The sequence below is a fragment of the Odocoileus virginianus genome, chromosome 9, assembly GCF_023699985.2.
Source record: "Odocoileus virginianus isolate 20LAN1187 ecotype Illinois chromosome 9, Ovbor_1.2, whole genome shotgun sequence".
Lineage (NCBI taxonomy): Eukaryota > Metazoa > Chordata > Mammalia > Artiodactyla > Cervidae > Odocoileus > Odocoileus virginianus.
This window is the reverse complement of record NC_069682.1, coordinates 27,456,130-27,469,584: the sequence shown is the minus strand read 5'-3', so window position 1 is coordinate 27,469,584 and position 13,455 is coordinate 27,456,130. Positions and strand designations below refer to the sequence as shown.

At 38.0% G+C, this 13,455-nt stretch overlaps 1 protein-coding gene across 2 annotated transcripts in view; it reads left to right on the top strand.

Moving 5' to 3' along the window:
- The window catches only part of ITGA8 (integrin subunit alpha 8), a 190,197-nt gene that overhangs the window by 114,075 nt on the left and 62,667 nt on the right, over positions 1-13,455 (top strand). For both annotated transcript variants that reach the window (XM_020881335.2, XM_020881336.2), the window contains exons 21-23: positions 2,983-3,075; positions 8,136-8,215; positions 12,025-12,105. In XM_020881335.2, coding sequence (XP_020736994.2) covers positions 2,983-3,075; positions 8,136-8,215; positions 12,025-12,105 — 254 coding nt within the window. The remainder of the gene's footprint in view (positions 1-2,982; positions 3,076-8,135; positions 8,216-12,024; positions 12,106-13,455) is intronic.

Sequence of the window (13,455 nt, the reverse complement as noted above, 5' to 3'; positions counted from 1 at the left end):
TTGACTGCTTACTTTTTTTTCTTTTTTTTTTAAATATCTTTTTATTTTGTATTGGAGTATAGCCAATTAACAAACAATATTGTGATAGTTTCAGGGGAACATGAAGGAACCCAGCCATACATATATATGTATCTGAAAGTGAAAGTGAACATCGTTCAGTCTTGTCTGACTCTTTGCAACCCCATGGACTATACAGTCCATGGAATTCTCCAGACCAGAATACTGGAGTGGGTAGCCTTTCCCCTCTCCAGAGGATCTTCCCAACTCAGGGATCGAACCCAGGTCTCCCGCATTGCAGATGGATTCTTTACCAGCTGAGCCACCAGGGAAACCCATGTACCTATTCTCCCCCAAACTCCCATCCCATCCAGGTCACCACATGACCTTGAGCAGAGTTCTGCATGCTATACAGTAGGTCCTTGTTGGTTATCCATTTTAAACATATCAGTGTGTATATGTCTATCCCAAACTCCCCAACTATGTTTTCCCTCCTTCTTTCCTCTGGCAACCGTAAGCTTGTTCTCCAAGTCTGTGAGTCTCTTTCTATCTTGTAAGTCAGTTCTGATGGCTTATTTCTATGTACATGTGCTCCTCCATCACTGTGAATTTCTCCTATCATGAAACTTAGCAAACTGTATGTCTCCATTGCTTGCTACGATTGCTTGTGATTCCTTATTACAATTCTTTTCATAATAGGAAGTTTAAGGAAGACAAGGTTTTGTTTTGTTGTTGTTGTTGTTGTTTATCAGTGCCTGGTAAGTGGCAGGTACACAGTAAATATTTTCCGTGAATGAATAATGATCTAAGAGCTATAAATAGATGAGAACAAGATAGTCTCAGGAACAGCTGAGGAGAATAGTCTAGAAATATCTAGAAAAACAATCATTGTTTCTCCCACACAGAGAGAGGAAATAAAGGTTAAAAAAAGAAAAAGGGTGGGATTCTGGGGAGGAAGAAAGATCTTTGATTGATATGAAAAAGCTATTTCTAGAAAGTTGGGGAAAATGTACATATGACTTTCAACCTTCAGATAAGATAAAAATATTTACTATAGAAACCAAATCCTTGAATTATGTTCAAGGGACACGTGGGTATTTTGGAAAGCTTTTGCTGAGCTCTTTGTTTTTTTTCCCCCCCTGTTTTCAGGATTGAGTTAGTAATTCCAGCAAAAAAAAAATCTCTTACAATTACGGTTAGTTTTGTATCCTTCAGAACTTAAATAGATACAAAAGCTAAACTTGAGAAGCAAAAATATTACCAACTTTTAAAAAATATGTTTCTTACTTCCTTAGGATACTAACATGTCACTCAGGTTATTTGGAAAGAGTAAGATATTAAATGCTTCCTCTGGACATCAGAAATTTTGCTTCTTTCTCATGAATTGGAACAGACCTTTCAATGGCTGGTGGCAGGAAAAGGGTTTTATACTTAAGTATGTGCTTGTCCATGGGGCTTTCCTGGCACACAGCAGTAAAGAATCCACCTGCCAATGTAGGAGACACAAGTTCGATCCCTGGTTGGGAAGATCCCCTGAAAAAGTAAATGATAACCCACTCCATTATGCTTGTCTGGAGAATCTGGAAAGAGGAGCCTGGCAGGCTACAGTCCATAGGGTCACAGAGTTGGACCCTTAGCAACTGAATAACAACAACATGAGTTTGTCCATTTTATTTCAGGCTCCTCATAGGAGAGATTATGAGCTACTTATGCTCTGTATCTCCAGACACCATCTACTGCTTTGTGCTAGACATTGTTCTAGCCTCTGGGAACAGAACAGATACAAAAACCCCTGCCCTCTTAAACTTATTTTCTTAAAGTGTATGATTTACCCACGGAAATCTTGGCTTAGATGTCTGAGATTTTTTTGCCTTTTCTTTGTTTTGGTTCTTGGTTTTTCTCAATGACATGGGAAGAATGGAAAGGGGATGGTTTTTGAAACTTCTACTTGAAAATTCCCATGACTTTCTTAAATGAAATTTCAGTAGAGCTGACAGATGGATAAGTGGTCCTCATATTTGGATCCCTTTTCCGTGGTCCTCTCATGGGGTCTTTTGTCAAAGTCCTCATTTTGCAAGCTTATCTTTGGCAATGAGGCTGACAGGTAATATATCAGTGGCACTTAACAAGTTAGAGTGAAATAATGGATGAAAATGTCTAGCTGCTCAAGGCATGAGCAGGGCCATAGAGGCATTAGGTTTTGAAAGATGGAAAGCAGCTCTGGGTGTAGACCCAGCTGTGGACTTCCAGACAAATGGGAGTAGCCTGAAGACACAAGAGGAGCTATGAGCAGAGGATAGGAATCCAGTGATAAACCTCCTTTACTTTCCCCTCCATTGAGTGTAACCTTGAGACCTTCTCCAGCACATAATTCTAAGCATCTCTTTGAACTTGACTTTATATATATTCTAATCAGAATAGGATGTGGGGCACAAAGGAAGATGAAAAGCAGGGGGTAAACATAAATGTGCTCTCTTGTCATCTTAAGTATTTATAAGATTGAACTAAGATTGGGTGTGTAATCTCAACATGGAACCAATGTATGGAGAAATGTGTGTTCAAAGCAATTCTCTTGCAAATGGTCATCATTGGGTTATATGATAACCTATATATCTTGCTGTTATTTCATTTTTGCAAGAATTGGCTTAGTCATGTTTAATCATCTGTAATATTCATGCCCCGCATTAAACAGTAGTGCAAATCATTTCAAAAGTGTGCATACAAATATTCTGCACAGCATTTTCTTCCTAGATGAAACACAAAAGATGTGTTTACCCATCCAGCACATTTCTTCTTAAAATTAAACTTTGGTCTTTTCTCACACACTTCTTTTCCAAATTGACGGTCAGACATGAATCTCTGGGCTCAGGCACTCACACAGGTGTTTGAAATCAAGAGAAGCTTCCCGGCTGCCCCATTACTTTTGTGACAGGATGTCGTTTATTCTGTCCCCTGACTCCACACTGGTGTTCTTCCTTGTTGCAGGCTTTGCGCCCACTGAGTTGTGAGTACAAGATGGACAATGTCACCCGAATGGTGGTGTGTGACCTTGGGAACCCTATGGTGGCTGGAACAAATGTAAGGAAAAACCAGATGCCCTTAACTGATTTCTGTCTAATTGAATTGTAAAGAGAACTAGTGGAAAGCCGCCCCCCTCCCCCACCACCAATTAGCACTCAGCAACTTAGCACCTGGCAACTAAAACCAATTTGTCAGGAAATTCCCAGGATGGTTGGATTTTGCATCATAACCCATGCCAACTGGATAAACTAAGCTTAAATACACAAAATGATGAATGCTTTCACATGCCTTCTCTTTTGACGTCACTCTTACATAGCTTCAGTCTCAACAAATTTCTAAAGGCTATTTTTTTTTACTACAGATTTTTTTTTAATATTCTTTCTTTGAATTTCCCTACAATTTTTTTCCTTTGAGTCCAAGAACTATGATGCAAAGGGTTTAAGAAATAACAGAATTAAGAATTTTAGCAATGATGATTAAACTTTTATTTTAGCTATACCTCCGATATGAATATATTCACAGTATTTTCACATTAAAATATGACTATAATCCAGGTTTTAAAGCAACTTTACCAGGTCCGTATTTTCCATGCACCTTACTTGATGAAGAATAATGCAGAAAATTGTAGCAAGAAAAAAGAAGGGGTTAACCATGATCTGTAACAGGCTTATAAAAAAATAAGGAGTCCTTTTTTTTCCCTTTGTTTCCAGATTTAGGAACTTCCCATTCAGGATTACTTGTGGGCAATAAATTCATTTTATGCCATTGCAGTTTAAGTATATACAGAGTAACTTCTTGTAATAAATATTGTAGCAAATGTCATTATTTTATGGAGTCATAAATCAAGGGGGAAAAACTGAAATCTACAAATGCTGCGTAATTAAGTGTTACAAGTTAAACGTATGTATTTCTCTGTTTTAAAATAGATGTTTATGATTCATTGATAATGAAATGACTTGTTTGGAAAAAATCCTTCCTGGAAATGTGTAAGTGTGTAGGTTTGTATTAAAACAGCTTCCCAAAGTGTCTTCCAGAGAGTGTTATTCCTTTGAGATGAGCCTTTTAAAGGGAGTCCTGTAGTCACTGCTAAGAATCATATCCTCTCTGGGACCTTCAGGTGCCTGAATTTTAAAGTGCTGAGGAGTTCCGCAGTAAGGAAGCCTTCTAGCCCAGTGTTTCTCACGTTTATTTGAGTGTTTAAAACTTTCTATCAAGTAATGCTTATTCCCAGCTTATACTCTAGGATACTGTGCTAGAATAATATGTTTACTTTTTCACATTCTAAATTGATTATCCTTCCATTGATCTCGGGTATTTAAAAGATAAGCCAAGCTGTAGTCTAGTAAATTCACTTCTTGAGTCAAAAAAAGTAAATATTTAAATGAAAGATAAACATTTATAATAAATTTTTATTAACTAACATGTATTGATTGCCCTCTGTGTTGTAAACCCTTCACCGGGTGGTTTGTGTGTGTTATCTCATTTAATTTTTACAGCAACTGTCAATCCTATGAGTCAGGTGTTTCTCCTATATTACAGATGAGGAAACGGAGACTTAAAGAAATTAAATGAATTGCCCAAAGTTGCATGTAATGAAGAACAGAACCCAGATTCGAACCAGGTCTCAACAGAAAGCCTGCATTCTAGTGGGTCTACAAAAATTGGATAAAAATTAATGAATAACAGATGAGATGTTTCAAGCAAGCCATGAAAGATAGAATAGGATGTCTAAGCAGAGATAGTAGAACAGTTTTCATTAGAATCCTCTTATCTCGAAGCTTATAAATCCTTTGGCTAGTTTTCAAGAAAAATCTAACCACCCAATTTGATAGGAAAAGGTCTACCTAAGGTCAGAGTGAAATGAATTGACATGGTATTAATGGTATTAGCTTCTATAGGTGGCTGAGCACTCATCCTTTTTTTAGTATTAAAAGTGTTAAATCCAGACTAGAGATCATATAAGTTCATCAATAACCAAGAATAGTCTCAGAACAAAAACTGGACACCAGTGCTGTTCAAAGCGGAGGGTAAAACTGGCAGTGTGGTCTTAGTCACAGTTGTGTTTTTGTGAAAAGACATCAATCCATTTTACCAGCAAATAATCTTTAGAAGTCAAGGAAGTAAATTGTTTGTATTCATTTATCTCTGAGGTCTATAGGAGAGGAAACCTAATAGCTTTCTTATCTCACCCTTGAATGCCCTTAAACACATCAAATTTTATTGCGTTCTCTTTTGTTATAAAACACTTTGATTTATTTACTTCTTCATCTTGTACTTCTAAAAGAATACTCTCAATGGGTTTTAATAAAATTCCAAATGTAAAAGCAGTCCTCAATATTAAAAAGCATCACAAACCGCTAGGATTAATTATTCCAGTCCCAGTATTTTTTAGAAAATAGTTTTCAAGTGACTTTTTAACAGAACATTCAAGGTTGTATTTAGAAGTTTCACCTCTGATTTGTAAGCTGATCATTTTTATATATTAGCTTTAATAATATAAAAATATTTATATACCAATAAGATTTGTAAAAATTCTCAAAACCTCTCAAGTAGAATAAAAAAACAAAAAAAGTTTCTCAACAAAGACTCTTTAGAATCAATGCCCAGAGATATGACTTTTGGTTCTAGTTAAGATGATATGTGTCTCTTATCAGTATGAAATTGTCACATCTTCATTGTATCTTCATCTTGTGTTATATAATAAAAGACCAACATCAAACAGGCCTCACCACGATATAGTGAGCACCCACCACTGGAAGTGTGCAAACAAAAGCACACTTTTTCACCATTCTGTCAACTGTTTTTAATTACACCCCTTCTATATGCCTGGTATTAAACTAGAGTCTGAAAATATCAAGAAAAAATGTATAATCCCCACTTGATAAGAAACTTAAAATTTGAGGACTTCCCTGGTGGTCCAGTGACTAAGATTCCACGCTCCCAATGCAGGGGACCCAGATTTGATCACTGGTCAGGGAGCTAGATTCTACACGCCACAACTAAGAGTCCGCATGCCTCAACAAGTGATCCCTCGTGCCACAGTGGAGACCCAGTGCAACCAAATAAATCATTTTTAAAAAGAAACTTAAAATTTTTCAATACCATAGGTTGAGTCCTGGGAAAGTAGCAAAGAAGGAGACAAAGAATAAAGAGAACGTTTCTGCCTGACTTGGCCTGGAAGATTGGAGGACGTGCTGCAGGGGGATCGCGTGTCCTGAACTTTGAAGCATTAGTAGGAGTTCTCCAAGTAGGAAGCCACAGGCAAAGACTTTAAAAGTTTCTAAAGAAGAGAGAAGAACATGTGCAAAGTCCTAGAGGTCTGATAGAAAGTTGCATCTCTGGAATTTTAAAGGAATTCCTCCTGGTTGGAGCATAAGGACCCATAGTTTTGATAATTAGGCACACCTGGGTTAAAGTCCCAGTTTCTTCCGTGACAAGCAGTGATCCCTTGGGCAAGTCAGACTGAAGTGGGTGAATACCTACTGTAGGAATATTTGGAGCGATCAATGATGTGATCTAAAGCCACCGGGGCAGTTAGGGCTTCCCTGGTGGCTCAGAGCGTAAAGAATCTGCCTGCAAGGCAAGAGACCCAGGCTTGATCCCTGGGTCAGGAAGATTACCTGGAGAAGGGAATGGCAACCCACTCCAGTATTTTTACCTTCAGAGCCCCATGGACAGAGGAGCCTGGCGGGCTATGGTCCATGGGGTTGCAAAGAGTTGGACATGACTGAGCGACTAACACACCACGGCATACCTGACTTGCAGCTCATTCAGTACAGGCTAATGAAATCATGATGATTTATGACAAAAATGATGATTTATTATCATAACAATATGAGTTTTGATTGCTGGTTTGATTCTCACAGTGTAGTGGCTATGAGTTTCAGGTTCTTGAGTTGGCTTGTAGCGATTTCAGTTCCAACGCTAGAGTTCATTTGCTCTACACCTGGAACAAGACACTTAATCTCCTGAATCCTCAGATGGCTTGGTTATGGACAGTAAAATGTCAACAATCAGGGTTCCTATTTTGTAGTGTGGTTGCTGTGACTATGTGAGACTTTGCATGTAAGTCTTACAGACTTAGACTTTGCACTTAGAAGTGCATTGGAAAGTAAGTAATATGTGTCTTAGCTTTTATTTTTTACTTCCTTTTTATATTATCATTGGATTCATTTTTCTTAAGGTTTTTAAAAATCTGTTTTCAAACTGTAAAAATAATAAGGACAGTTTTAAAACTTTGGAAAAGAAAGGTGGAAAATATAATCCATACACTTACAACCTTAACTGTAAAATATTATCCTGGTATTTTCTAACAAGACACCCTCACTCCCGTACATTAATTTTTCCACTGGCAGCCTTTTAAAACTGTAGCGAAACCCATGGTACTTGTAACTTTTTTTCTTTATTGAAAATCATTACATTAGAAGTGTTTTCTACATTGCATAGGCTTCACAGATATAAGTTCAACGATGACATGAATTTCCATCAGACAGAATCACTACAGTATTCTAAATCAATCTCCTCTCATATATTTAGGTTGTTTTAATTTAGCACGTAAAGAAGGTGGCAGGAAAAGAGAAATAAGAGGCTAAATGAAAAAAGGGACAATGTATAGGCACTTCCATGCTCTGGAGGGAGTTCCCTGGTAGCTCAGCTGGTAAAGAATCCACCTGCAATGCAGGAGACCCCAGTTCAATTCCTGGGTGGGGAAGATCCCCTGGAGAAGGGATAGGTTACCTGCTCCAGTATTCTTGGACTTCCCTGGTGGCACAGATGGTAAAGAATCTGCTTGCAATGTGGGAGACTTTCGATCCCTGGGTTGGGAAGATGCCCTGGAGGAGGGCATGGCAACCCACTCCAATATTCTTGCCTGGAGAATCCCATGGACAGAGGAGCCTGGCAGGCTACAATCCATGGGGTCACAATGAGTCGGACATGACAGAGCGACTAAGCACAGCACAGCCCTGCATGGCCTGGGCCCTGGAGTCTCAGCTACCCCAGGGTAGAAGCAACAGCAGTCTAGGATGGGGATTCGCAGGGATGACATAAAAAGATTTTTAAGCTGTATATAAGGCTCCTTTCATGTAATAAACTTAATGTCTTGTGATTTTTTTTAGTTTTCTCTGGGCCTCCGATTTACAGTTCCACGTCTTGAGAAAACAAACATGAGCATTAACTTCGATCTTCAAATCAGAAGGTGAGACCTTTATATGCATAAATTATTGTCAGTGTTCAGTATTAATGAGATCCATGGTGAAATGAATGCTCCTTCACCTTAACAGGTCTTCTAAAATTAGAACCCAGATGTTCATGGGCCATTTTCCTTTGTTTCTATTATCCCAGTTCTTTCTTTCTTTACTTTTTTTTTTGTTTGTTTGTTTGCTTTTGAAGAAGAGATCCATTCTGCAGGCCATGGAGTGAGAGTAAAATCACTTTTTTGAATCTACATAGATGTATATTTTTCAAAAGGTTCAGGTGGTTCTAAATATTCTCATTTGGGAAAACTTCTGTTTATATTTTTAAGTTTTCAGGGTGGGTAAAAAAAGGAAAAGGTAAAGAACTGCATAAGGAAGGACCACCATCACTCCAGACAATAATATGTTTCTCACCATCATTGTCTGTGACACTGATCCTACATTAGCATGAAGCTTTGTATAGCTCCAGAAAAAGATTCCTAACTTATAAAAGTCACAGTATTTAAAATCTGGTACAAAGATGCAAAGCAAATTCCTGACATTTGCTTCTTACTCTTGTTTGCAGTTTCGAATAATAGAATGGATGTAACTAGTAGTTGAATCAAGGAACAAAGAACACTGAATAATACTGTTAATGCCTTCCCCCAAACTGTCTTATAGATAATCATTCAAATAATGAATTCAGGGACTTCCCTGGTGGTCCAGTGGCTAAAGTTCCTTACTCCCAGTGCAGTGGGGCCCAGGTTCAGTCCCTGGTCAGGGGACTAGATCCCACATGCTGCAACTAAGACTGAAGATTCTGAGTGCTTCAACTAAGACCCATTGTAGCCAAATAAATAAATATATTTTTTAATGATGAATTCAGTGAGGAAGTGCTGAATTTGATGGAAAATAGAAATGGTCACATTTTAAACATCCCTCTTCATCTAAAAGAACAATCCATGATTATATTCCATCCCTATGTGCTATAGAAACTCATAATTATTTTAACATTATTCTGAAAATGCAGAAATAATGAGAGAGTTTTAGTAGCCATCAAATTCCAAAAACATATGTTATAGAAATAAAAGTATTTGAGAATACTTTTAATACTTAAATATGCTACTATGTGAGTGGCGAGCATTTATCAGCATGCTTTGCTAGCAGACTCCAACAACATAAATAAGTGTTTAATGGATGGTTTGTATTCAGCTTAAACCAAAGATAAATTAAACCAAGTGCTCTGAAGTCTGAACTCAAACTTTTTACCATATTGACCACGGGTACCCACATTTAATACCTCTTTCCACAAACAGAATCCCAAAGAGAAGAGGGCTGTGTAAATTAATAAACTTTAAATATTTTGTGTCACCAAATATTTGAATTAACTGGTCTCTCCATGCCCCGGCTCTGGGTGACATGTAAACATCTTCCTCCCTGTTTAGAGCAGGTCTCAGTTTGCGATTCCCACAGGAAAACAGATCTTTATGATCATCCTTGAAGCTGATCCTGGTAATGGTGAAATGAACACTGTATTGTTTTGCCGACATTCTAGAGATCACAGAACACATAGAGGGAATGTTAGAAAATAGAAATAGGAAACAATAAGGAAGAAGAAAATAGCATCAGAGTAATAAGTGAAAGACGTGTTTATCCTTGGTTCCTGACAATAGGTTATAGTCATGGAGAGGAAATTCATCATTCTTTGAGAAGAACTAGCACCGACAGTATAAATAGTTGAACATCCAGGGCAATGATGAATTGCTTGTTTGAATGGAGCAGTGGTGTTAGTGAGGGAGGGTTCCTTCCAGGAAAGAGGTGAAAGATGCCTCTAAGTTATATATCCAGCCTGGCGTCTTTCTTAGCAGGAGATTTGCTGACTCCACTGGTTGCTGACACCACCACTGGTGCCTGCAGGCATGTGTGTGGAGGATGATTTAAATTAGCCATCCAGGTCCAGCCTCTGATTCCACCATTGCTACTGCAACTTTTCAAAACAGCCTCTGTTATCCTCGTATTAGACTCCTGTCCCAAGACAATTTAATCTTGACATCTATTTATATTTTTAGGATGCTGCCATGAAAATTGTTTTCATTAAACTACTTGGAAGCAAAATGCAATAGAATTATAGGATAACTTAAATGAAACTTTTTTTTTTTCATAATTCTAATTTCTACTGTTGTAAAGCAGTAGTGGCCTAGAAACTAGAAATAAGGTCTGGATTAAAATGTGGAACAAGCAGACTTAAGCTTCCAAACAGCAGTGTTCCCTGTAATGCATTTGGAACCGCAAAATCTGTAACAAGTGGAATTACTTAATGACTTCTTAGTGGTAAGTCAGAATCCTGCCTTTAAAAAAACAAAAACCTTTCTAGTTGGCTGATCTTCCCCAGATGTGACAAAAATAAAGTGGCCTGGAAATTGGGGTTCAAACTTTGGTGAACAAGTCCCTCTAGCCTCCTCACAAGCTTAGCAGTGATACCCGTTTGCAGGAAATGAGCCTGACATTTGCCTATTTATATCTTTTATGTGTGTTTGCCATTTAAGTTGCCTTATCAGTGTATACAATCGAACAGGACTTTTCAAAAGCGTTGTGGGAACAATCCTGTCTCCTGCTTTGAAAGCAGACTTTATCATATCTTTTCCAGCTCCCACATTTGGAAAGCTTCAAAAGCTAGTCAGGACATGCCCCATTAGCATCATCAGTATGAGAGCTTGTTCATTGCATCTGTGTGAGATTTGATGATGAAAAAAGGGGAGGCTTTCTCTTCTTAATGAGACCTGAATATAAACATGACCTGTTAGCAATAGTGTCACATCCCGGTTTGCTGTTTGCTAAGAGCTGCATGAGCTTTTGGGGTAATAGGGTGACTTCAATGACATCCCAGTAAGACAGAGAACACAAATGGCAGCTGCATCAAAAGCCCACCTACTGGTCCAGCCTTTTAAGAGACCACGTATCTTTACAGCAATGGTGGTTTAATACATGCATTTTTAAGTTAAATTTTATATCTATTTATATTTCCTTGAGAGAAAGAAACAGAAAACTTAAAAATATTTTTGCCACTGTTCAAAGAACTATTATTAAACATGGATCTTCTATCTTGAGTGTCTTGATGTACTTGGTGAACATCTATTTTCTCTCCTAACTGCCCAACTTCCTTGGGTCTTGCTTCTTCACACCATTGACCATGCTTCTAATGCACTCCTCACCTCTCATCTCAGGTAGCCAGTGAACATGTAGTAAAGTTCACTTATTTTAATGTTACTCAAAAAATAAACCATAAGGAAGATAAATTTGCTGCCAAAACAATGTATGGTATGATACATTCCAGAGCCAAACAGAAATGCTTTTCCCATTATGTGCTGCTCTTGGATTATTCATGCCAGTTCTCCTTTCATTAGCATGGAAAATCAGGAGTTGACTGTGCTGTCCTTTCCCATTTGATGGGCAATGAACTTGGCCCACAGAGAAGTTAAGGAATGTGTTCCTCGTAGAAGCCGGACAATGAACTCAGCTCATTGCCTTTTGAGCTTAGTCATTGAAAGGAAAAAGTGTTGGCTTCTCTAGAAATCTGTTATGTTTTTGGATAAGGTGTCTCATCTTGGAAAGTTATGACTTTCAAAAGTTATTACTTTTGATCATAGAGGGTCTTAGCATTTCCATTTACAAATGGTTATGATTTTGTAGAATGGATATGCCTTTGTTTTCTGAATGATCGTATTGGTAAAACATGGTGCTCCTTCGATATATAAAAGGTTTTTTATGATCACCTATTGTAGTTAACATATCTGAGAAAATATATTTAAATCATTTTGTCACTGTGTTTTAGTTCCAACAAGGACAACCCAGACAGCAATTTTGTGAGCCTGCAAATCAACATCACTGCTGTAGCACAAGTTGAAATAAGAGGGTAAGTAATAAACAAGGTATTATAGTAATTATATTTTAATAATAACTTTCTGTATATGAGTTATGATAAAATACTAGTAAAAACAATATGGAATTTTCCTAATGTATTAGAGATCACAATTCCCTTTGGTTATAAAGTTTCATTCTTTTCAACCCATCATTAGCTTTCCATTGGAAAGTGGAGTCAACCCTGTTATCACTTTACCCCCATACCCCACAAACTGATAGTTCAGTATTCAAACTATAAAAGCTAGTGATAAGAAGCCAAATAAAACAGGCAATGTGATTGCCTGGAAGTCTCACTTCTCCAGTAATTATTTTGGCATAACGAAAATTCAGCCTCACCATAGCACATCTTGAGTTTAAGAAATGGCTAAGTCTTAGATGTGAGGGTTGATGGGCTCCATACTTGGTGTCTTTTTCCTCCTGTCCCACTCTTTGAAGAAGCTGCCAATAAGCAATCAGTTGAGAGACAGGAAGAAAGTGGTCAAGCAAAAGGCTTGGAATAAATACCATCTGGGAAATCTGTGCCTGGGGGGAAAAGAAATCGGAAATGGACTACATGTAGTTCTTATCTTGTACCAAGTGTGGACTTGATTGATTTTATTCTAATTCTTGTTTTATCAGAACCATCAAGGACTTGGCTACAAATGTCAACTGGTATTTTAGGCTGAACTGTCCCTGGGGCTCCAGAAATCTCAGTTCCCCTTCCTCTTCCATAGGTCCTGAGACCTAGGAGTTCACACTCCTCCATGACGCCGACTGTAGATTTCCCCACTAAGGCCGCTGTCATTGTGCCTTCTTTTCCTGCTTCCCCGGGTGCTCAATGGCGTCAGGGCAGGGGTGGGGCTTCCCGGATGCCATCCTGGCACCACTGAAGTTCTGCCTAGTGGGTGAGGTAATGATAAAAATGCCTGCATTTGTGGATCCTTTCACACGCTACCCTAGCACGTTAGCATCTCTTAATATGTTCTAGTACCCTCACTGTGCAAGTGAGGGAATTCTGGTATAAGGAATTGAAGGTTACACAGCTAGGAAGTGAGCAGCTGGAGTGTAAATATAGGCAGCTTATGTCCAGCTACATGTTTTTAAAATAATGGTGATCTACAGCCTATGAGAGAGAGGTTTTTGAACCTTGTCAGCACAAATTTTGTGTGTGCTTCTGTGATTTCTTTTCATGGTAGTGAATGTTTTTGACATTTGCTCAATTTAATGCATGTGCCTCTGGTTCATTCATTTTAATTGCAGAAGAATAATAGCATTATAAAGCTACTATAAACCTATAATTTAACTTATGTCTCTATTCTACTTTTGGGGTTGTATTTTTGCTTTTTTACAAATGCTTTTAATT